The sequence below is a fragment of the Myotis lucifugus genome, unplaced genomic scaffold (assembly GCF_000147115.1).
Source record: "Myotis lucifugus unplaced genomic scaffold, Myoluc2.0 scaffold_10, whole genome shotgun sequence".
Taxonomy (NCBI): Eukaryota; Metazoa; Chordata; class Mammalia; order Chiroptera; family Vespertilionidae; genus Myotis; species Myotis lucifugus.
The window spans coordinates 9,420,433-9,444,208 of NW_005871058.1; the positions used below are offsets into that span (position 1 = coordinate 9,420,433).

A 23,776-nucleotide genomic window follows, 5' to 3' on the forward strand; every position below is an offset into this window, starting at 1 on the left:
ACTGGCTTATTTCACTTATCATAATACTCTCCAGGTCCATCCATGCTGCTGCAAATGGTAAGCGTTCTTTCTTTTTTATTGCCACCTAGTATTCCATTGTGTAAATATACCACAGCTTTTTTTTTAATCTGCTCATCTGATGGGCACTTAGGCTGTTTCCAAATCTTAGCTATTGTAAATTGTGCTGCTATGAGCATAGAGGTGCATATATTCTTTCTGATAAGTGTTTCAGGTTTCTTAGGATATATTCCTGAAGTGGGATCACTGGGTCAAATGGAAATTCCATATTTAATTTTTTGAGGAAACTCCATAGTGTTTTCCATAGTGGCTGCACCAGTCTGCATTCCGAGCAGCAGTATACTAGGGTTCCTTTTTCTCCCCATCCTCGCCAGCACTTGTCATTTGTTGATTTGTTGATTTGTCACACCATTCTGACAGGTGTGAGGTGATATCTCATTGTTGTTTTGATTGGCATCTCTCAGATGATTAGTGACTTTGAGCATTTTTTCATATGTCCCTTGGCCATCTGTATGTCCACTTTGGAGAAGTGTCTATGATACGTTTGAAAGTGATAGGGAAGAAAATGTAGACCAGCGGTTCTCAACCTGTGGGTCATGACCCCTTTGGGGGTCAAACGACCCTTTCACAGGGGTCGCCTAAGACCATCGGAAAACACATATATAATTACATATTGTTTTTGTGATTAATCACTATACTTTAATTATGTTCAATTTGTAACAATGAAAATACATCCTACATATCAGATATTTACATTATGATTCATAACAGTAGCAAAATTACAGTTATGAAGTAGCAACGAAAATAATTTTATGGTTGGGGGTCACCACAACATGAGGAACTGTATTAAAGGGTCGCGGCATTAGGAAGGTTGAGAACCACTGATGTAGACTGTTCTTGCCCGGTGAACTCCATTTTCTCCGTGAAATAAAAGACAAGGTCACATGCTAAGAATGGAGGAGGAAGTGATAGGTTTGGGACGTATGGAAGTCAGAAGTTTGGAATTTCCACAAAGGGAAAAGAGACATCTGGTTAGAGGCAGTTTTGCTGGTCAGCACTGAGAGCTCAGATGAGGCAAGAGGCCCTACATTTTTAGTGACTTCAGTTGTCACTATTGCATGACTATTGGCAGCAACCTATGTCAGACTAGTTGTAATAAGCTGTAGGGGATGCTGAAGTGAAGAATATGCTGGATAGAAAAAGATTTGGGAGTAATAGTATATTAGAAGGTGAAATAAGTACTACAGTGAACATTTCTGTTCATTATGGCCCATTTCTCTATGATAGATTCCTAACATGTATGCCAAGTTAAAAATGTTACCAGATACTACCAGATTACTTTGTGAAAAGACAGAAGCAATAGGTGAGAATACTGATCCCCCCCCCCTTCTCAGTTCCATATGTTCTCAGTTTTAAATTTTGACTTATTATTATTGCATACGGGAGAGGGGCATGGTATGTCCCAACTGTGTTTTACTAACTGCTAGTTTGTTTGAGTATCTTCTCAAGTTATTTGTATTTTCCTCTGCATTACCTGTTGTTGCAAGTAATTTCCTTCTATTATTTGTTTTTAGACATTATGGAGACTTTTTTATTCATGTATTTTAAGTTTTAGTAAAGTCAATCTCTCATACTCCCCTGCTGCCCCCATTGTGGATTCTGGTATTCCCCATAGAATCTCCTACCTAGGATCAGACATACATATTCCAAAATTTCTTTCAAGTAAGTTTATATTATTATTATTATTTTGTTTCACATTTTAATCATAAATTCATTTCTGCTGTTTTGAGTGTAGGTGTGACTTGGAATTGAGAAGTATTCTGAGTTCTGGACCAAAGTCCCGGATTATTGTGAGGGAGGGAGCAGGTGTGAGGATAATAATGACAAGAAGGAGCAGAGTCTGGGACAGATGGCACAGGACTCAAAGGAGCCATTTTTTGTGTGTGGTAAAATATCCATGACATAAAATTTATTATTTTGACCATTTTTAGGTGTACAATTCAGTGGCATTAATTATATTCATAATGTTTTGCAACCATCACCACTATCTAGTCAAGGAGCCATTTTTGTTGTTGTGAATCCTCACCTGAGGATATTTTTTCCATTGATTTTTAGAGAGAGTGGAAGGGAGGGGGAGAGACAGAGAGAGAAACATAGATGTGAAAGAGACACATTGATTGGTTGCCTTCCAGATGCACCCAACCAGGGCTGGAGCCTCCACTGGAGGTGATGAGAAGTCTCGTGTTGTACAGAGAGTCCTTAGACACACCCCATAGGCCTTTCCAAACTGATTTAGGGACAATTACCAACAGCGCATATAAGGGCAAAATAAAGACTGATTACAGAGGCAAATTCCTTTGTTTTTGTTGTTGTTTTTTAAAAAATTAAAAGCAGTTGTTTTTTGTTGTTTGTTTTTTAAAATATATTTTTATTTCAGAGAGGAAGGTAGAGGGAGAGAAAGATGAAACATTAATGGTGAGAGAGAATCATTGATTGGCTGCCTCCTGCATGCACCACACTGGGGATCAAGCCTGCAACCCAGGCATATGCCCTGCCCGGGGAATCAAACAGTGACCTCCTGGTTCATAGGTCGATGCTCAACCACTGAGCCATGCTGGCTGGGCCAGAGGCAGATTCTTTGAAAGAATTTGTGGCGGAAGAGCTGGTTGGAGTGTTCCCCGCCCCACCCCTACCCCTCAAGCCAAGTGAAAAGGGAAGCTAGAGGACACATAGGAGAGTTTGGGCACTGCTTGCTGGACACAGAGTCTTACTTCCTGTCTAGGGGAGGAAAAATCATCCCGGGGACAAGGTCCTACCCTACAGTTGTCCTTTGTCAGGCATCCAGGGCTTTCTGCCCTGGTGACCTTCTGTATCTGGCCCATCATCCTTGCTTTGCTCATGTCTGTCTAACTGCCTACCACGTATTGATCTGTGTCTGGGATCTCCTAAAACCCACAGAAGTGTCCCCTGAGAAATAATTAGTATGTGGGTATTGTATCAGTCAGGATTCAACAAGAGAAGCAGATTCAGTAGGAAATACATGTTAAGAAATTGATTGAATGGAGTTGGCTTATGCAGTTGTGGAGTTCGCTAGGCAAGTCCAAAATCCAGAGGGCAGGCTGTCAGGAAGGGCAGACTAGCATCTCCAGCAGGGGCTGAAGCTGCTGTCCACAGGTGGAATTTCTGTTTCACCAGGGAAGCTTCAACTCTGCTCGTAAGACCTTTCATCAATTGAATGGAACCCACCCAAATTATCTATGAAAGTCTCTCTTACTTAAAGTCACCTGGTTGTAGATTTTAATCACATCTACAAAATACCCTCAAAGCAACATCTGATTAGTGTTTGAGTAACGGGGGACTGTTTGCCTAGCCAAGTGTACACACAAAATAATGGCCAGATAACAACCAGCCAGAAAAACTTTGCCCTTTTCTTCTAATCTCTGTTTCCTGAGGGTGGAGGGTTGCCTCACTTCCTTACTGCTGGTCTGTTGAAACAAGGATCAGAATTGAGGGAAGTGTAGGCAGAAATTTTGAATAGGTTATAAGATTGACATTTTGATTTATATTGGATTAAAATTTTCTGGTATCAACTTGTAAACACAAAAAAATCAGGATAAACCAAATGGTCTTACTTTGGTTTCTGCATGTGTATAATTTTATGGTTTTTTTTTAAACATTAAGCATTTTATATTCCAATTATACTAACTTGTTTTAATTTCTTCTCTTTCACTGAGTCATCACTTTTAGAACTGATGTGTAATAACCTCATTACTGTATTTAATTTCCCTCTTGTGGTCAAAGCCAATGATTGCAGTGATAATGACAGTTGCTAAACACTCAGCCCAAGGCTATTTCAGAGGGCACTGAGTTAAGATATTCTTTAGTTTTTTTGTGTGTGTTTTTAAGTGGTTAATCAAGGGTAGAATATCCGCTGTTCAATCACTAGAGGAAAGAATATTTTTTAATTATCTTGATTCTAGAATAATTCATGCATTATTTTTACCTTAGATATGAAGAGTTCATTTGTGTCCTGTCATTCCCTTTGTCACTACAGTGAGGCCTTGACTTAGTGTCCCGACTAACGAGTTTTTTCGAGATACGAGCTGTCTCTCAGCCGATTTTTTGCTCTGAATTGCGAGCCAAAAATCGGGTTACATATGAGCCAGCTTCAGATACCCTACCGCTAGTTGGCGCAGCGAACGTCACAGTTATTTGACATACGAGTAATTTGAGTTACGAGCTCGGTCATGGAATGAATTAAATTCGTAAGTCAAGGCCCCACTGTATACATTTTTAAGGTAGAGATCTAGAATAATTTAATTAGCAAGATTGCCTAGACCCTGTATTCAAGGTCACTGCCTGTTAGAATCCTATTATCTATCTATCTATCTATTTTGATTTCAAAAAGGAAGGGAGAGGGAGAGAGAGAGATAGAAACATCAGTGATGAGAGAGAATCATTGATGGGCTACCTCCTGCACACCCCCTTCTGGGGATCGAGCTGGCAACCTGGGCATGTGCCCTTGATTGGAATCAAACCTGGGACCCCTCAATCTGCCAATGCTCTATCCACTGAGCCAAACTGGCTAGGAAAGAATCGAATCATTCTAATCCTAGAATGATACTGAGTGGGTAAGAAAAAAAAAGTAACATTCCATAGCAAGGAAAGTGGAAATATCAGTAGTAGGAAGCTCATTAGTGAAGAAAAGAACAAAAGAAGGTAAAGCAGAAACATATCATATCTATACTAATAAAAGGGTAATATGCTAATTAGACTGTCAGACCTTCTGGGAGACCTTCTGGATGTCCTTCTGGACAAACCCATGGTGGCGGGGCCTAGGCAGAGGTGGTTAGGGGCGATCAGGCCAGGAGGGGAGGGCAGTTGGGGGTGAGCAGGCCAGCAGGGTGGGCAGTTAGGGGCGAGCAGGCTGGGGGGGGGGCAGTTGGGGTGATCAGACTGGCGGGGGCGGGCAGTTAGGGGTGATCAGGCCAGAAGGGGGGCGCAGTTGGGGGCAATCAAGCCGGCAGGCAGAGTGGTTAGGGGCGATCAGGTAGGCAGGCAGGCAGGTGAGCGGTTAGGAGCCAGCGGTCCGGATTGCGAGGGGGGATGTCCGACTGCCGGTTGTCCCACAGGGATCGGGCCTAAACCGGCAATCAGACATCCCCCAAAGGGGTCCTGGATTGGAGAGGGTTCAGGCTGGGCTGAGGGACATCCCCCCCCCCCCCCCGGGCCTCTAGTAGTAGTAGTATAAATATCCAAGTACCTTTTTTCTTTTTTTCATTTTTTTTACTCTGCATTGAGTTTCTCTTAGGAATACTGTTTTACTCAGATTTGTATCATACCATGAAATATAAATATTTTGGGAATAAATCTTCTCAGTTCAGGAGATACAAGTAATGATTTGCAACAAATATACCCTTTAAGTACATTTGAAGTCATGATTTCCATATGAACAAAGAAAAAAGTGATGGAATGTATTATAATCCTTTTATCCTATTTCCTTTAGCCACACCTCTAATTTCTTTTATATTCTATGCTCTGGATTGATGCATAATTGACACTAATTATAATGTTTATTCATCTCTGAAACATGTTTTCTCCTGCCCTCTTGTCTGAAGTGGGTTGGAGAGGCAGCATGGTTTGAGGTTATGAGTGTGGATTTGGGAGGCAGACTTCTTGGTATTAAATTCTGGTCTTGCCATTTATTAGCTGAATCACTTTGTGCAAGTTATATCACTCTGTGCCTCTGTTTTCTCACTTGTTATAATAGTACTTGATTCATAGGGTTGATATATTAATACGTGTTAGGTTCTTAGAATAGAACCCGGAACAAAAATGACAGCTTTTATCTTATTTTTTCTTAGCCTGAAGACAGAGCTAAGGATGCTTGAATTTCAAAGTCCTTGAGTTTTTAGCTTATACCATCCAAGATACTGTTAAACTAAATCAAATGGAGATGAGGACTCCTAGGACTTCCCCAGAGGGCTTCCCTTTATAAAATCCTGAAGCTTGGCACCTCCATCCATATATTTACTCTATCTGAATACCTCCTTGAGCTTATATCTAGTCTTTGATCCTGGCTCAAAGTTCCAGAAAAAAGGTGATCCAGTCTAATATTTGAGTGCTATATATTCTTTCTTCTAAGAAAACTCTCTTCTACATGTATCACCACCCCTTCAAAGTTTTCAATCTGTCATCCTTTATTGATTCTGAAACCCAAGGTTAACTGACTATTTATATTAGTCAATGGTAGCTTTGGCTCTGAGAACATGTAACAACCAATTCAGGTCATGTCCTAGTTAATTATGCTGTCTCCTATTCAACTTCGTATTTCATTACTTCCCTTTAATGTGGAAAGTCTTTTCTAGTTAAGTTAGTATTTTCTTTTCTTATAAAATTCACTCTTACTTTTTAAAAAATTAAATCTTTATTGTTCAGATTATTACAGTTGTTCCTCTTTTTCCCCCCCATAACTCCCCTCCACCCAGTTCCCACCCCACCCTCCTCCCTCACTTCCCACCCACTGTGCTCATCCATAGGTGCACGATTTTTGTACAGTCTCTTTCCAAATCCCCCTCACCCTTTCCCCCCCTAAGAATAGTCAGTTCACTGATTCTATTATAATCACCAGTTCATTCTGTTCATCAGATTATTCACTTGATTTTCAGGTTCACTTGTTGATAGATGTGTATTTGTTGTTCATAATTTGTATCTTTACCTTTTTCTTCTTCCTCTTCTTAAAGGATACTTTTCAGCATTTCATATAATACTGGTTTAGTGGTGATGAACTCCTTTAGCTTTTTCTTATCTGTGAAGCCCTTTATCTGACCTTCAATTCTGAATGATAGCTTTGCTGGATAAAGTAATCTTGGTTGTAGGTTCTTGGCATTCATCACTTTGAATATTTCTTGCCACTCCCTTCTGGACTGCAAAGTTTCTGTTGAGAAATCAGCTGATAGTCGTATGGGTACTCCCTTGTAGGAAACTGACTTTCTTCTCTTGCTGCTTTTAAGATTCTCTCTTTGTCTTTTGCTCTTGGCATTTTAATTATGATGTGTCTTGGTGTGGTCCTCTTTGGATTCCTTTTGTTTGGGGTTCTCTGTGCTTCCTGGACTTGTAAGTCTATTTCTTTCACCAGGTAGGGGAAGTTTTCTGTCATTATTTCTTCAAATAGGTTTTCAATATCTTGCTCTCTCTCTTCTTCTGGCACCCCTATAATTCGGATGTTGGTGCACTTGAAGCTGTCCCAGAGGCTCCTTACGATATCTTCGTATTTTTGGGTTCTTTTTTCATTTTGCTTTTCCGGTTGGGTGTTTTTTGCTTCTTCGTATTTCAAATCGTTGACTTGATTCTTGCGCTCCTCTGGTCTGCTGTTGGGATTCTGTATAATATTCTTTATTTCAGTCAGTGTATGCTTAATTTCTAGTTGGTCCTTTATCACAACCTCGAGGGTCTCATTAGATTTCTTGGAGGTCTCATTAAGTTTATCGGCAATTTCTAGAAAATTATTGAAAAACCTTAAAAGTGGTTTTGAACTTTATATCCAGTAGTTTGCTTTCCTCCATTTCTTTCATTTGTGTCCTGTTTCTTTGTCTCTGCATTTTTTATGCTTCCCTGTGTTGATAAAGTGGTTTTCTGTCCTCTAGGGCCCAGTGGTTCAGCCTCCCCAATTACCTTAGGAGGACACTCTTGGTGCACCCCCTTGTGGTCTTTGTGCACAGTCTTGTTGTAGTTAAGCCTTGATTGTTGTAGGTATCACTGGGAGGAATTGACCTCCAGGCCAATTGGCTGTGAGAATCAGCTGTGTCTGCAGTGGGAGAACTTCTGTGCTGGAGACACCCCTCCGGGGCAAGACTTGCTTCAATGGGGCTTTGGTGCTCACTGAGTCTGCCCCCTGAGTGTGTCCTTTATGGTTCCATGGAGCTGCAAACTGGATGGTCCCACTCTGATCTCTGGGTACACTGGCTCCTGGATCTCTAGGGAGGTGCTAATCTAGCCACTGCCTTAGGCTATCCAGAAAAGGCCTCCCTGCAGGGCTTGGGCGGGGCGGGTCCCACAGGATCAACAGGGCGGGGCTAGCATTTATGGCTGCTCTCAGAGGCTCCACTTCTCAGTGTCTCGGCAATCACTGCAAGCCCCTCCGAGAGAAATCTGCCCTCGAGTTCCCACCGATGCCAGACAGTTTCGCTTCTCCCGTATGAGTCTGGATCCCCAGAGACTCGCCAGGAACTGGAGCTCAGAGCCTGAGACTCCCTCCCAATTGAAAAAGACAACTGCCGAAACCGGTTTGGCTCGGTGGATAGAGCGTCGGCCTGCGGACTGAAGGGTCCCAGGTTCGATTCCGGTCAAGGGCATGTACCTGGGTTGCGGGCACATCCCCAGTGGGAGATGTGCAGGAGGCAGCTGGTCGATGTTTCTCTCTCATCGATGTTTCTGGCTCTCTATCTCTCTCTCCCTTCCTCTCTGTAAAAAATCAATAAAATATATTTAAAAAAAAAACAAAAAAAAACACGAAAAAGACAACCGTGCCCTCAGCCGCCAGCCCGCTCTGCGTGCGCTTCTGTACCTTAGTATTTTACTTCCGCACTGTGCCTCTTCTGAGTCTCGGTATGATTTTCTCTTTCCTTCTAGTTGTAGAATTTCCATTCAGCCAGCCTTCCTGTGGTTCTGGATGATTTCCGTTCTGTCTTTTAGTTGTATTTTTGAAGTGGTTGTTAAAGGCAGCAAACTCCGGTGTTTACCTATGCCGCCATCTTGGTTTCTCCCACTCTTTGACTTTTTGAAGGGTATTCCCATGACCAAACACATTTTACACTATTTTAGTACATATTTTAATATTTTCTTCTTTTCCCTGCAACACCTACGTGAAGCCTACTCAGACCAACAACATTGTAACATTCTTCATTTTCTGAAGTCGCTCAGCCCTTGATTGCCATAAATTTTTATCTCATAAATTTTATTTTATATGGAAATGTAATAAATGTTTATTGAATGACTATGGATACCATGATAAAGTTTGACTAGAAAAAAAGGTGTATTCATTAAGCTTCAGAGTTACAAAACTATTTTCTTCCATGGAGACCTGAGTTTGTGGAACAGGAACTCCAGCAAAGCCATTTTCATTGACATTGTCTTCACTCATTTCCTTGATCTGTGTGTGATAGTGGAAAGAATAAAAAATTAAGATAAACTTGGATTTTCTGATCAATGATGATTCCTTTTCTTACATCTGGGTAGTATAGTGTCTAAGGAAACCAATTAATATAGTGGGCAACAAGATCCATTACTTATAATGATCAAATCAGCAATCCTCTGAACTATCTGAAGTTTAACCAGCAGTGTCCTCTCCAGATAAATGCAGTTTTGTATAATAAGTTACACCATGAGCAATATGATGTCTATGAAGAGTGTTGAGCCAATATTTTATGGAGGAGATTTGAGGAACAAAACAAAGGGGTTCTGACTGCATTTGGAAGGAGTGTGAATTACTTACCTTTGCTGCAAGGAGCATTGTACTCAGCAATTGCAAACTCATCTGCATAAAAACAAAATCATTAGGTGAAGTGAGAGAGATAGCAAACATTTATGGGATATAGGTTAGTGAAAGAGTATTGTGGGAAAAATTGTATTTTGTCAGAAACATCAGCAGCATTCATTTGATGCATTGCTGGCTGCCTTATATTGTTAACTTTTCACATACAGTACATTATGTTTCCTTTACTCTGTACTCCTGAAGGGACAGTTCAATGTTGAACTTATTTAAATCAAATATTGTTGTACAGTTGATTTAGCTGAAGAAAAGGGAACTAAATATCTTACAGATATTTCGTATTAATTGCTATCTTTACATTGAAGGCAGTTTCTATAGTCCTATCTAATAATAGAGAAACATGGTAATTAACTGTAACTTCACTACCCTTCCCATTGGCTAATCAGCGAGATATGCAAATTAACTGCCAACCAAGATGGCGGCTGCAGCCAGGCAGCTGAAGTGAACAGGAGGCTTGCTTTCTCCAGTGAAGGAGGAAGCCAACGTTCCCCGCCTGCCACTGCCGGCCTCTGAGCTTGCACTCTAAGAAACAATGTTGCAATTATAGAAACTAAACAAGCTCCAGAAACCTACTTTCAGCTGTCAGAGCTGGAGTTGCAACAGAGTTTCAATTATAGAACCCAAAAAACCCAGATACCTGCTTTTAGCAGCTGAGGTCTCAGAGCTGGAGCCAAGCCTCAGAGCTAAAGCCGGCTCTCAGCTCCAGTGACAGCCATAGAAGGTAAATAAATCCCAGAATAAAAAAGAAAAAGAAAAAAAGGAGAGGTTTGGAGCTTCAGTCACCCGCCAGCCTGAAAACAGCCCTCAGCCCCTCATCCAGACTGGCCAGGCACCTCAGTGGGGACCCCAACCCTGATCCAGGACACCCTTCAGGGCAAACCAGCTGGCCCTCACCCCTGCACCAGGCCTCTATCCTATATAGTAAAAGGGCAATATGCAAATTGACCCTAACAGCAGAACCACTGGGAATGACTGGTCACTATGACACACACTGACCACCAGTGGGCAGACGCTCAATGCAGGAGCTGTCCCCTGGTGGTCAGGGCACTCTCACAGGGGGGAGCTCTGCTCAACCACAAGCCAGGCTGATGGCTGCCAGTACAGCGATGGTGGTGGGAGCCTCTCCTGCCTCCTCAGCAGCGCTAAGGATGTCCGACTGCAGTTTAGGCCTGCTCCCCGCTGGCAAGTAGACATCCCCCTAGGGCTGCCGGGCTGCCAGAGGGATGTCTGATTGCCATCTTAGGCCAATCCCCTGGGGAGTGGGCCTAAGCCAACAGGTGGTCATCCCCTGAGGGGTCCCAGACTGCGAGAGGGCACAGGCAGGGCTGAGGGACCCCCCCTCCCCCCCAAGTGCACACATTTTTGTGCACCGGGCCTCTAGTGTATGTATAGAAGGCAAAGAGAGGAGAATCAGATTTGATAAAGACAAAACGAAGTGCTAAGAACTATTAATGTAATGAATTTCCCCTACATGTTTCTGTAATCCAAATTTCTGTGATCAGGAATTTAATTTGTATGTAAAAATTGCTCACACTTACCCGTCTCATAGTAATCATAGACTTTCACTATGGCTGGTTGGAGATCTCTTACTGGGATATCTTGGAGAACCGTGAAAGACAAGCTCAGAGTCTGATTTGTCACCTAGAAAGCAAAAGGGAATTAAATGAGCTTTCTTCTCTTTTCTTTGAATGACTTTAAATATTCATTTGTTTGGGGATAAAACTCTTTTTTAATTATTATTATTATTTTTATTTCTGCTTAATCATCACCCGAGGATATTTTCCCATTGATTTTTAGAGAGATTGGAAAGGAGGGGGAGAGATACAGAGAGAGAAACATTGATGTGAGAGAGACACATCGATTGGTTGCCTCCCTCATGCACACTGAACAGGGCCAGACATCGAGCCTGCAACTGAGGTACGTGCCCTTGACCACAATCAAACCTGGGATCCTTCAGTCCACAGGCCAATGTTCTATTCACTGAGCCAAACTTGCTAGGGCAAAACCCCTTTAAAAAAAAATCAACTAACAGGGTTCTTAAATTGTGCAGAAAGCACCCCAATTGTTTCTTAAACAAATAAATCAATTCATATATCCCCATCAGTGTTTTGTTCATAGAGGTGAATGATATATGAATTTTATTGATTGGATAGCTATGTATTTTTGAATATCCAGAAATTTGGCACCATTTAATTTCTCTATCTTGCAGAAATACTAGTGTTGACTCAAAAAGGAATATAAAAGGTCAATAATTGTAACCTTGATTAAGTTTCATAAATTTGTAAATTATAATATTCATCAATCTATAAATAAATAAACTATGTACAGCATATAAATATAAAATTAGAGTGGCTTATTGGTGGGCTGATCTATTTACTTTATGGTCCAAGTCCTTGCTGAGATTGACAGTATTTTCCCCTTTTATATTGTTGATGTATTATTGATATAATCATTGACAAACCCAATGGTACTTCCTTACATTACTCAGAATAACTTGAGGATATAATAAGCATATTTGGTAGAGAATTTCTTGCTTATAAAATCCTAGAAATATGAATATCCCAATATTATAATAAGCCATTTCTTTCCATAGCCCCAGATGAAATATAAATAAAGAAGGAGAAGAGAACATGTACTGGAATTAATGTTAGAATTCTCAAATATTTAGCATAGAAGTGATGTCTCAAAAATGCCTTCATTCATTTCCTAGATATCTCCCTTAGAAGGATTATCTTTACTAGAGGCCCGGTGCATGAATTCATGCACCAGTGGGGTCCATTGGCCTGGCCTGTGGGATTGGCTATAACTGGCCCTCCAACATCCCCCGAGGGGTCCAGGATTGCAAGAGGGTGCAGGCCAGGCTGAGGGACCCCACCGGTGCACTATTGGGACCGGGGAGGGACACGGGAGGTTGGCCAGTCCGGGAGGGACTGCAGGAGAGCTCCAGGGTGTGTCCAGCCCATCTTGCTCAGTCCCAATAGGCCGGAACCCAGCAGCAAGCTAACCTACCAGTTGGAGCATCTGCCCCCTGGTGGTCAGTGCATGTCATAGTGAGTGGTAGAGTGGCCTTAGCATATCAGCATATTATGCTTTGATTGTTTAAACCGAAGACTGGACGACCGGACACTTAGCATATTAGGCTTTTATTATATAGGATTTTTTGCAACTAGAGTGGCAGGACTCTCACCTTATCTAGGTAAATCAAAACATGGTTGTTGCTGACTTCTGTTCGGCTCACATCATCAGATCTTTCAAGCTGAAGAACAGGAAGACATTGCAAATGTTAATAAACAGAAGAAAGCCCCTGGGAAACCCAGAGAAAAGAAGAATTTTTATTACCAAATTATATTAAGCCTGAGGATAATATTTCTTCTAATATTTTTTGTAAGTAAAGACAATAATGTTGTACAATTAAAAATAAAAGTTAATTGGGATGTAGGGTTTAATATGGCCTATGTGTAAAGTTGATTTATCTGAAGAAAAGGAACTAAATATTCTAAATTTGGGAATTGCATATATTTCAAGGTCTAATTCACATTCTATTTTTTAATCAGGAGGTGATTTTGTTTTTGTTACTTGTTTTGCATGCTCTAATTTATAGTTATCTCATTTTGTCTGACCTTCTGTAATAGTTATAGTTTATGTCAATCTGTCATTTTCATATATTTTTCACTCGTTTATATGTAGATACTTTACCTTCAAGATTCTGAGCTACCTAAAAGTAAGAACCTGTTGACATTATTTTTCTAGTAGGTGTGGCTTCCAGCAGTGTGTTATGCTCATAGAGGCAGCAATACAAACATGCTACATTATATTTCCAAGTTTGGAGAAAGTATCAGTCTTTCATAGAGGTTGATTTATTTTTTTTTAATATATATATTTTATTGATTTTTTACAGAGAGGAAGGGAGAGGGATAGAGGGTTAGAAACATCAATGAGAGAGAAACATCGATCAGCTGCTTCCTGCACACCTCCTACTGGGGATGTGCCTGCAACCAAGGTACATGCCCTTGACTGGAATCGAACCTGGGACCTTTCAGTCCACAGGCTGACGCTCTATCTACTGAGCCAAACCGGTCAGGGCAACATAGAGGTTGATTTAATAGGGTTATAAAATATAGTCTTAGTCTAGAAAAATATAAAACAGTAAATAAAATAGAGACTCCTACCATTTTCACAGTTGGTTTCAGGGGAATGAAGCCAGATACCATCTTCACATCAACAATCGCCATGTTGGAGGCAGGACGGTTCCCTGTGTAACTGAAAATCCAGGGAAGGAAGGAATTGGGGTTTTCTTTGTTATTAAATAGTCTTTTTTTTTTCTTCTATTTCCACAGTAAGCACTCAACAGCCCTAAAAGGTTCATGGGAGTCTTCCTAAGTGTCCTACTCAAGTGGTTCAGAAAACTGGCTCTGCATTAGATTTTCAGGGAGCCTGTTAAAGCCACAGAGATCAGGCCTACTTCTAGACCTGATGAATCAGAATTCCACATGTGTGGACTCTGAGGATGTGTGTTTTCAGAAAGCTCTACAAGTGATGCATAGCTGGACTTGAGACCTCTAACCTGTGTCAGTTATTTAGTACATGTACTTTATCTTAATTTTTTTTCCTTAATAGTTATCTCCAACCAGGTTTTAATATTCTTAGGTACAGACACATTTTCTTTTTGTCCATTGTGGCATTTTATTTTCACATATGTATGATATTCTCAGAAAAATATTCCCAGGATTTTCCCTCCTTTGTGTTTTTAACTTGCTTCTTCATGACCCATGAAGCCCGCTGAGGTTGTCAGTACAACAAAACCAATTGATGGGATGGAAGCAGGTTTTTCTGCCATTTTTCTAGATCTTTGAGTTGCATATCAAATTTGGGGCTGATTACTCCACACTTGTTTAACCTGCCTGTGAGTTCATGATAATTTTCCCAGCTCTGTAGTCATCAGTAATTTTAAATTTGCCAATGAAACCGTGTTGCATCATCACAGTTAGGAACTGGAGCATGACTTTGGAGCATGGCCTACTAAGAATGTAGCATTTGCCTCTCTTTTCAGCATTGTTGATACTCCTGAGAGCATCAGCCAGGACATTCATGTGCACCCTTATGATGGCACAAAAGGATGCCAGAAAGAGCGACAGATACATTTTTTATAAGCCCTGTAGCTATTTGAATATTGTGTGTGTATGTATCTCTATATCTACATATCTATATATCTGTTTATCTATATATCTCCATATATGTATTTTCCCCCAAACTGATTTTTTGGGTATATAATCTGAAATTTAATTATTGCCAGTAGAAATTTTAACTAGAGAGGCATGATTTCCTTCTATTCATGCTTTTCAAGAATTCCTCATCTCACTTTTTCTCCCTGGCTACTTGAAGATTGCTGCCATCATGAACGACACAGTAACTACTCAGACCAGAAAGTTCATGACCAACAGACTACTGTGGAAACAAATGGTCATTGACATCCTTTACCCTGGGAAGGCAGCAGTACCTCAGACAGAATTTCGGGGAAAAACTAGCCAAACCGTATTAGACCACATCATCTTTGTGTTTGGATTCAGAACCCATTTTGGTGGTGGCAAGACAACTGGTTTTGGCAGGATGTATGGTTCTTGGATTATGCAAAGAAAAATGAACCCAAATATAGACTTGTAAGACATGGCCTGTATGAGAAGAAAAGACCTCAAAAAACCCCACCTAAAAACAAAAAAACAAGGAAAGGAATGCAAGATGTTAGTGCTGGCAAAAGTGAACTGGAGATGGGACAGCAGAAGGAGTAAAGATTCTTCAGTGACTTTATTTGAGGTGACTGTGCAGATTTTAATGAAGGGATTAATAAACTACAAACTTAAAAAATAAAAAAATAATTCCTCATCTCTTTTCTGGATAGGGCAAGAATAATATAGGATTTCACTACTATAGAATAAAATTAGGATGAATCATTACATTATAATAAAATGAGAAATTCAGGTCAGAAGTAAGGGATAATGATATACCTTTACTTATTAGTGAGGGAAATTAATAACCTTTAAATAATGAGGTGTGACAATAATAGTTTCTGGAAGTAGAGGAAGTACAATGTAAACCTCATCACTGAGAAATTCTGTATCAACATAAGAACATATTACTTTTTTGGTAAATGTAGTACAAACATTCACCATCCCAGTGCTTGGCTTAGTGAGGAGTTCCAGTAAGAAGATTGGTTGTTATACACAGAATTAAGTGATTCAGTCAGAAAGTCTTACCTGACATTCAGTGAGACCTGGAAGGTGGTGTGGGCTTTGGGTCCTTCACAAGTTTGGGGCAGAGTCTGTACCCCCAAAGCAAATGGGAACTCTTCTCTTTGGGGGAGAATATTATATTTCAAGGATGTCTGTGGAACATCAAAGACAAATATTTGTATTTTCCCCTTCCCCATTATTTCTCCCAACTTTCTCAACACTTTTTGATTTGTTCCATCATTTCCTGAATTAGGACTTTTCAGGGAGAAGGGTTACTAAGGACCCTCTGTCCTCATCTGCTCCAAGAGTCTCACCTGGAGGTAGACACAGCCTTTTCCTGTTGCTGTCATGCTGTAATCTCCAGGCACCTTTGGCAATGAAATCTGCTGCAGTAGCAAGCGGTTGTCGTTGTCCACTTGGAAATTTGTGGAAAATGTCCCTGAAGATTGAATGGTCACCTGTACAGCCTTCCCAGTCCTGGTGAAAGTAGCTGCTCCATATCTGGACAAAGCATGGAGAGCCACCACTGTGTCCTGAGAGAGACAAGTGAGAGAACCTCTTAGGTATGATAACCCTTTGAGGACTCAGAGGCCCAAGTTAACTGCCACAAAAGGGCTTTGGATTTCCTATTTCCCTCACTACTTAAACACTGGAGTTCTAATTTCATTACTGGTTAGAATCCTTAAATAGATGACAGCACCATAGTATTCACATAGCTTCCATGGACTATATGCCCTAAATTTTATTTTATTTCTCATAAAATTGATCCTTTTCTTTCTATAAATATATGTGGGATATAAAATGTAGAAAATATACACATAAATTGGAATCATTTATTGGCATTAGCTATTTGCCTAAAAATTTGTTTTGTGAATAATATTTTTCATCAAATAGCTTTTTTTGGTCAGAAATATTATAAAGCTTAGTCATAACTATGCATTTTTCTTTTGTATTATTCCTTTTTTATTGTTTAAAGTATTACATATGTTTCCTTTTCCCCCCGTACACCCCTCCCTGGTCACGCCCACCCGCCAGCACTTCCCCCTCAGCATCTGTGTCCATTAGTTATGCTTATATGCGTGCATACAAGTCCTTTGGTTCATCTCTTACCCAACCTTCACACCCTCCCCTGCCTTCCCTCTGAGGTTTGACTGTCTGTTCGATGCTTTTCTGTCTCTGGATCTATTTTAGTTCATCAGTTCATGTTGTTCATTATATTCCATAAATGCATGAGATCATGTGATATTGGATTATTCTTAAGTATTAATTACTATACACATTAAAAGTATAGATTATATATATACAAGAGGCCCGGTGCACGAAATTCATGCACTGGAGGCGGGGGTGGTCCCTCAGCCTTGCCTGCGCCCTCTCGCAGTTCAAGACCCCTTGGGGGATGTCTGCCTGCTGGCTTAGGTCCACTCCCCGCAGGGATAGGACCTAAGCCGGCAGGCGGACATCCTTCTTGTAGTCTGGGAGCCCTCGCTTCTTACTACCTGCCTGTTTGCTGCTCCTTACTGCTCAGCTCACTGCTCCTTAGTGCTGCTGTGGAGGGGGGAGAGGCTCCTGCCACCACTGCTGTGCTCGCCGGCCATGAGCCCGGCTTCTGACTGAGCGGCACTCCCCCTGTTGGAGTGCACTGGCCACTAGGGGGCAGCTCCTGCATTGAGCGTCTGCCCCCTGATGGTCAGTGCACATCATAGCGACCGGTCCTTCTGGTCATTCCTCTGTAAAGGTCACTTAGGCTTTTATTTTATCTATCTATCTATCTATCTATCTATAATATACTTTTTTCACTTTTAATTACATATTGAGAAAAACAGTGAAAATAAGTTCAGTTATCACTCTCGAAGCATTTGAAAACTTGACAACTGTGGTTATACCAAAGTTCAGCTGTGCTCTAGCCCCCAAATTAAATTCTACTCTGCTGCTGAGGTCAGTGTCTCAAAAGAGCCCTCAAAAGAGTCCTTTGTAGCCATGATCAAGGTCATGTTTCAGTTTCTTCAAAGGAAATAATTATAATTATCTCCTTGATTTATTGGCATTTTTATTTGGCTTTTTTTTTTACTGGAAGTTTGAATTCTCCTTTTCATATTCATATTTTTAATTCTCATCAACATTGAACCTGGATGACATCCTGAAATAATCTATATATATAAAAGCCAAAAGCTACCATTATGACTGGTCGACTGAATGACTGGTCATATGAAGATGCACTGACCACCAGGGGGCAGATGCTTAATGCAGGAGCTGCCCCCCTGGTGGTCAGTGCACTCCTACAGCCAACCTCTCTCAGTTCCCTCCCACCAGCTGGCCAGTCCCGATAGGCCCCAGTTGCTGGCCAGGCCCAGGGACCCTACCCATGCACAAATTCGTGCACCGGGTCTCTAGTATATTTATAAGAAATAAATGCTAACCATTCTAACAACATTATTTAGTTTTTTTCCATTCATATGAAACAATACAACATTAAGTATAATGAAGAAAGCATGGAATGGCATTTTGTAATGGGTATATAGGCTAACAGCTAAATTCTCTGAAGATAAAAAACTTTTTGCTGTGTAATTATTGATAAATTTTTTAGATATAAAGTTATATTGTTAGGCTCAGGAGGTTGGATGAGTAAATGGGTAGAGGAAGCATAAAATGTGTCAGCTTTACAAGAAACCAGTTAAAGGAGACCTAAGAATGAAGAGATGTTCAAGGAGAGATTATTGGGTTTTTGGTAGTATTTCTGGGAACTTTGAAAGGGACTCTTAGAACTTCCAAAAGATTGATAGATTTTTAAAGTCATTCTGCTATGGTATTGACAGTGGCACCCCATTATTGCCTTAGGGGAGGTAGAGTAGTTACTGGAAAAAAGAGACTGTGATAATAACACAGGGAGGGGTGCCAGAATTCTATACATTTTCTTTTTAGCTCTCTTTGACTTTCATTTCCCTTTATTTCTCAGAATTCTAATAATATTTTCCTCATTTCAAAGTATTCTCATCTTTATGTTGTATTTTTGGATATGTTTATATCTTGTTCAAAACTTTTGGTACCTGAAGGTGAAGTAAAAGGTTTTGGGAAACTACAAACCTGGGTGGAGGAGAAGCCCCCTTGAGAGTTCTGTTGCTTTGTGATCCACTTCACAATGTGTGATGCAGAAGTCAGGTCCTCTGAGGTTGGGGCAGGCTGGGCAGTGAGGTGAGCCAGGAGCACATAGGACGTCATCTCCACCTCAACAGAGGGAGCCTGGGGTTGGTAAAAATGTTCCATTGGTGCCTTGGGTTTCTGAGGTCGTGTCCAATGCACAGAACTATCTGGGGATGAGAAAAATCGATGTATGAGTGACTATATATTCACATTTAATTTAAGGTTAAAGTACCTAAGCCAGAGCTGAAATGAGGGTTGCATTTCTATAATAATCTCTTGAACTTTATCTGGTTGATTTTCCTTCTATGTAAATCTGAACATGGTTTGTGTTAGCAAGATTAAGGGGGAAAATGTTGCTGGAATGAGAAGCCCATAGTCATCTAAGTTTTCAAGTGGTTGCTATAGTTGGGTTGGTGGGAGAGCAAAATAGCAGAGCATGTTCTCTCACTGGTGATCATATATTTTCATTTCTGATATTTTGCAGACCTTATCTGGGGTTTGTTAAATTTTCTATCAAGCCTGTCCTTAGAGGTTTCTTGTGAGAATCACGAATCACTTGAGATAATAGAATCCATACTCATTCAATGGGAAAAAAATACAGTAATCCTTAAAATACCAACGATGGACAAGGATGTGCAATAATGGGAACTGATTTACAGTGCTGTGGGAAGTGAACTGCTCTTTGGAGAGCAATTTGGCAATATCCAGCAAAGAGAAAGATGTGCTTAGCCTACTATTCAGCAATTACACTTCTCAAAGAATAACTTAGAGAAATTCACACAGATGCACAAGGAGACATGTATGTATTCATTGTAGTATGGCTTGTGATAGCAACAAATAAGAAAGAAGAAAAGATCCATGAGGAAAGGCACTCCATATAGACCATGACCTTGTATGTATTGTAATATATTGTTCAGCAGTGAATATTAATGAGCTAGAGTCCAGCTAGCGTGGCTCAGTGGTTGAGCTTTGACCTATGAACCAGGAGGTCACGGTTTGATTCTCGGTCAGGTTATATGCCCAGGCTGCAGGCTTGATCCCCAGTGCTATGTGTCATATACTCTACCAGGAGGCAGCTGATCAATGATTGTCTCTCATCATTGATGTTTCTATATCTCTCTCCTTCCTTTCTCTCTGAAATCAATAAAAAAATAAAATAAAATTAATGAACTAGAATTACAGGAACCCATATAGAGGACTTCTATTAGCATAATGTTGAACTTAAGAAAAACAAAAGGTAAACAAATAAACAGCTAAGAAAATAAGATGCTGAAATAATCAAAAGTATGATACTGCTTATCTAAAGATGAAAAATGTAAAAATTTTGAATATTATTTAGGGATACATTTGCAATAAAAATATTAAGAAATCCACAGAAATTGTAATGAGAAGTTCAGGATAACAATGCCCTTTGGAATGGGAATGGTATACAGGGAATTTTTCCTACAATGGTGATATTTTATTTCTTAATCTTGAAAGGAATTATAAAGATTTTTGCTAAATATTCTTTATGACTTCTTGTATGTATGAAATATTTCCCAACATAATTTTAAGAATTAACAATCAATGGCACTGTCAAGGGAGAAAGTTAGAATATGTTTTATTGAATATCTTATCATCTGCATTTTATTTTCTATTTCTTTGACCTCCCCCATATAGACCATTGTTTACAAAGAAGTATTATGTGACCATAAAAAGATTTGTCATCATTATCAGTCTCGTGAAATGAGCATAGAATACCAGAAGTTGTTCACGTTGCTACTTCCTTCAGTCCTTTCTTATATTTCAGATGATATGATGCACCAGGTAAAGGTTGGGTATATATATTAAGAACTGATATCTTAATCATAGTAGCTCATACTTTTATAGCACTTACTATGTGTCATATACTCTACCAAGTGCTTTACATGGATTAAATGATTTAACTCTGACAACAACCCTATGAGGTAAATACTATTGTTATCACCATTTTACTGATGAGGGAACTGAAATACAGACAAGTTAAGTGACTAGCTCCCGGTTACATAAGTAATACATTTTGGAGGTGGTCTCCAGGGGCCACGCTTGTCACTATTACAGTATACTGCCTCTTCTTTTTTGATGTGTGAATTGATTAAGAAATCCTAGATTTTATAATGATATAGACAAAAAAAGAAGGAAGAAAGGGGTCACAGGAGGTAGGTGGAGGGGATTTTGCAATTTAGTAGTATTTGATACAGAGAATGTGGGATGGGAGAAAGATTTCAGGTACGCACTCACCTTCCTTCACTGCTTCCTCATTAAGTGACGTGAGTACTTCATTCTTCTTTTCCTGGTTACCTGCCAGAGCAAAAGCATAGGCCAACAGTGCCTTGGTGTAGACATGGTTTCCATGGCGTCCTTCCTTTGCTGACTTCCAGGCTGACTCCAGGCAGAACATGGCATTACGGACAACAGGGTGCTGTGAAGGAATGACAAGAAGGGAACTGAGCTGTGTGAACAGGGAGGCTAGCGTTCCCAGGTAAATGCAGACTGTAGAACGGAAGTGAAAAACAATTTCAAATGCATTTATCTATCTATCCTCATTCTTATGGATCGAGAAAATAGTATTTTTTATCTGTTATTCTCACATTTATAAGGCAGAAACATAGGCCATATCTTATAACTTTCAAATTCATTGTGTGTGTGTGTGTGTGTGTGTGTGTGTGTGTGTGTGTGTGTGAGTTGGGTTGGGGGATGGTTAGGGAATAAATAGCCCAGGAGCCTCACTGGGAAAGTGTAAATCTTTCTTAATGGAGTGACCAAATTCTCTATTGAGCTGGGAAGCATTGAATTGCATAGAAGGAAAGCTGACACTTGGCTTTTAGTAGGGTGATAGTTCACACAGCAAGTTAGTAGTTTCATGGCATCCAGACTCAAGCTTCAGCAGGGGAAGGAGGTGATACCTACAGTGATGGGAAGAGGAATCTCCAGAAGGGCAATGGTGATATAGGCAGAGAGGGTCTCTTCATCTTCTACTCCACCCTGTAAATATGCACAAGAGAGATCTGAGTAATTTAACTTCTGACAAGACTCTTAGTTCTCTGTTTTCTACTGTCATGGAATTTATCCTTTTCCATGTTCATCCCAATGGAGCAACATATCATAATCAACCTAAATGCTATCCCCTCTTTCTTGCTACTATCCAGGTTTTATTTTCTTCTGATACCTTCCCTAAGGAATTCCTAGGTTATTACCCCCTGTTCTCATCCTTGATTTGCCTCATCATGGGCAAGTCAAAGGTGTGAGGACACTTCACCTTAATGGCATTGTTGAGCAGTGACCCAGAACTTCTGAAACAGCCATTGTCCTTCTGTTTTTGGGAGAGCCAGGTGAGGGCTTGATTAATGTGTGCTTCATCGATGAAGATGTACCGTCGAGCCTGAGCAAAAGTCTTCAGTACAAAGGCGGTGAGCCTGAGGGGGGAGGAAGGGATGATGATATTTGTGTTGTTACATAAATGGTTTTACAACCAATTTGCAGCAATAGGCTTGATAGGACACTGTTTACATTGATATTTGTGGGGAGCCCGAGCTCAGGCCCTTTTCCTAGAACTCAGTCCCTGTTCGGGCTCCACTTGTTACGGCCAAAGGTGATCCTGAGTGGGGTGGTGAAAGGATTGAGAAAAGTCAGACAAGAGAATGGAAGCTGGGTCTCGGTGGGACGCTGCTCCCTGATGAGGAGAAAGCACCAGCGCCCACAAGCCGTGTCTTTATTTTATAGCAGATGCCATGAGGCAAAGTAGGGGCGTGATCAAGTTGTTTACAGCATTCTCATGAGTTTCAACCTCACTTAACTACATGCCCCCGAACTCTATCACAAGGCACGTGGGGCTATATGTTTGGACCATAGATTCAAGCTTACAACCATAGCTGTTGGCTATAATTGTGCTGGGAGGTCCCTGCCCTCCAGCTGGGACTTGCATGTGGCAATGAGAGGACCCTGTGCTTTCATTAGTCCGAGGCTTGAACCTGGCCAAAGCACTATAGCCGCGCCCCATAGATATTAGTCATCTAACAGGAATTCTTGTGTATGTAGAGCTCCCATCTCCTTTGGACTGCTAGCTCTAATTAATTTGCTGGGTCGTATATTTCCTTGCTGACCCACATCCTCTTTGCTACAGAGAGTCTAAGTACTTCTAATGTTACTTTAAAAAAATGTATTTGAGTAAGGTTTTAAATCTTTCTTTTCCTTAGAGATTTCCTTTGGTAGATGGCAGAATCTTCTCATATACAACTCTTACATGCAATAACAACCTCTAAGAATGCTTTGCCTTAGAGATTGAAAAACTGTTTCATATCATAGGTCCTTTTCATTTTTTTCCTTCTATTGGTGAATTTATTCTCAGTCAATTTGAGTATGATCTAAAAAAACATAATATAATCTGAAGTGAACCTGAAATTATATGATATGTTCATTGGCCATATCATAAAAATGCTCTTGGTTATGGGAATAGTTTTTAGAAAAAAAATTATTTTAGAAAGAAGACCTTGATGTATTATTAACAGGATGAATTTGGGGGTCAAGTGTAGCATACATGTATTTGAATCTCAGCTTTTCTGTTTGTTACCTTGCTAATCTTGGTGTATGTATCTAGTAGAATCAAGTATAGGCTTAATAATACATATTTGATAAGGTTACTGTGAATATAATTATGATAATGTATGTAAATGAGCTGGCACAAAAATAGCTCAAAAAACTCCTTTTCTTACCAGGTATTGCCTGTGCTCCTGCCATATGTCTCCCCAAACGTACTATAGGAGCCATCAGAGTGCTTGTAGTTCAGCTGTCTCTGGTAACCTGGAGCGGAAGGTTTATGAAACAG

General features: G+C 40.4%; 1 protein-coding gene and 1 pseudogene across 1 annotated transcript in view; both read right to left on the reverse strand.

The window, feature by feature from the left end:
* Positions 1–9,007: 9,007 nt before the first annotated feature.
* The window catches only part of LOC102431213 (alpha-2-macroglobulin), a 54,127-nt gene continuing 39,358 nt past the window's right edge, over positions 9,008–23,776 (reverse strand). Inside the window, exons 27-38 of the mRNA XM_023750022.1 lie at positions 23,664–23,751; positions 22,211–22,367; positions 21,862–21,936; positions 21,193–21,373; positions 18,877–19,100; positions 16,110–16,328; positions 15,820–15,947; positions 13,738–13,828; positions 12,756–12,824; positions 11,107–11,209; positions 9,512–9,553; positions 9,008–9,169 (exon numbers count right to left, since the gene is read on the reverse strand). Of these exons, the coding sequence (XP_023605790.1) occupies positions 9,153–9,169; positions 9,512–9,553; positions 11,107–11,209; positions 12,756–12,824; positions 13,738–13,828; positions 15,820–15,947; positions 16,110–16,328; positions 18,877–19,100; positions 21,193–21,373; positions 21,862–21,936; positions 22,211–22,367; positions 23,664–23,751 (1,394 nt within the window). The 3' untranslated portion in view covers positions 9,008–9,152. The remainder of the gene's footprint in view (positions 9,170–9,511; positions 9,554–11,106; positions 11,210–12,755; positions 12,825–13,737; positions 13,829–15,819; positions 15,948–16,109; positions 16,329–18,876; positions 19,101–21,192; positions 21,374–21,861; positions 21,937–22,210; positions 22,368–23,663; positions 23,752–23,776) is intronic.
* On the reverse strand, positions 14,277–14,658 carry LOC111824979 (annotated as a pseudogene).